General features: G+C 61.6%; 1 protein-coding gene across 1 annotated transcript in view; it reads left to right on the top strand.

Annotated features, from left to right (window-relative positions):
• The window catches only part of LOC104386158 (beta-adducin-like), a gene marked incomplete at its 5' end in the record, with an annotated part of 12,337 nt that extends 12,125 nt beyond the window's left edge, over positions 1-212 (top strand). Inside the window, one exon of the mRNA XM_009994702.1 lies at positions 12-212. Coding sequence (XP_009993004.1) covers positions 12-212 — 201 coding nt within the window. The remainder of the gene's footprint in view (positions 1-11) is intronic.
• Between the last annotated feature and the right edge of the window lie 1,013 nt (positions 213-1,225).

The raw sequence follows: 1,225 nt of genomic DNA on the forward strand, positions 1-1,225 counted from the left end.
CGCCCCCCCAGGAAAGGCTGGACAAGGGGGGGACACACCCCAGTGCCCCCCCCAGCGCCCCCCCCGAGGCCCCCAAGGAGAAGGAGCTGGTGACCAGCAGCCCCGTCTCCCCAGAAGGTTCCCCTTCCAAATCCCCTTCCAAGAAGAAGAAGAAATTCCGGACCCCGTCTTTCCTGAAAAAAGGCAAAAAGAAGGAAAAGATCGAATCTTGAGGCCTCTCCAAAGCCGGGGGGGGGTGGAACAAAGCCCAACCCCCCCGAGGCGACTTGTGTTCCCAAGGACTGGTGGCACCTCTGTCCCTTGTCACCCCCCCGGGAGAGGGGGCCGCTCTCCCCGCTCCCTCCCTCCCACCAGCCCCTTCCCACACCTGGCTGGGGGGGGGGGGTGTTTTTTCCACAGCCCACCCACCCACCAGAGCCCTGGTGGGGATCCACTTGGTTTGAGGAAGAAAAGGGGCTTTTGGTGGCTTTTTTTTCCCCCTTTTTCGACCTTCACATTCCCAGCCCGGCGGGGACGGCGCCGACTTCACCCCCGGGGGTTGGATGGAGCTGGTTCCCATTGCTTCATGGATCCATTCCCATTCCAGGATTGCTCTCCCTGAGGAGCTTTTCCTTCCCAGAGAGCTGCTTTTCCATCCCTTTCTCCAGGTGCCACCACCTCCCATGTCACCCCCCGAGGACCTCCCACCGCACCCACCCACCGAGAAGGAAAAAGCCCCCGGGAAGTGCCTGAGGGGGGGGTTAAAACTGAGCAAAACTTCACTAAGTGCTACTTGGGGATGAACACGCTGCCAAATCCCTTCCCTCAGGGCCACTGCCACCACCCTGTCACCTCCTGGTGACACTGCTCACCTGCACCCCGAGGCTGGATCGTCGCTTCTCCCCAGCGCTGGATTCCCGAGCACAAGCTTAAAACCAACCCCCCAACCAACCAACAACCCCCCAACCAACCAACAACCCCCCAACCAACCAGCAACACCCAGACCAACAACCCTCCTTGGTGTCTCCTTCCCCCCGACCACCCCAGCCCAACCAAGGGAAGGACCAACCCGGCCAAGACCCTTTACCCCCAGCGCTGGGATTTAAGGGGGGGGGGCAAAAAACCCAACAGGATCAACTCCCCCCCCTTCACACTTGTCACCTCCCCAGGGTGCTCACCCCAAAGTGCCCACTGGGTGCTGTCACCAGTGGGGAGCCCCAGACCCCCCCACTCTGAGGGTTTCCTC

Source organism: Chaetura pelagica, unplaced genomic scaffold, assembly GCF_000747805.2.
Source record: "Chaetura pelagica isolate M959 unplaced genomic scaffold, ChaPel_1.0 scaffold1953, whole genome shotgun sequence".
NCBI lineage: Eukaryota > Metazoa > Chordata > Aves > Apodiformes > Apodidae > Chaetura > Chaetura pelagica.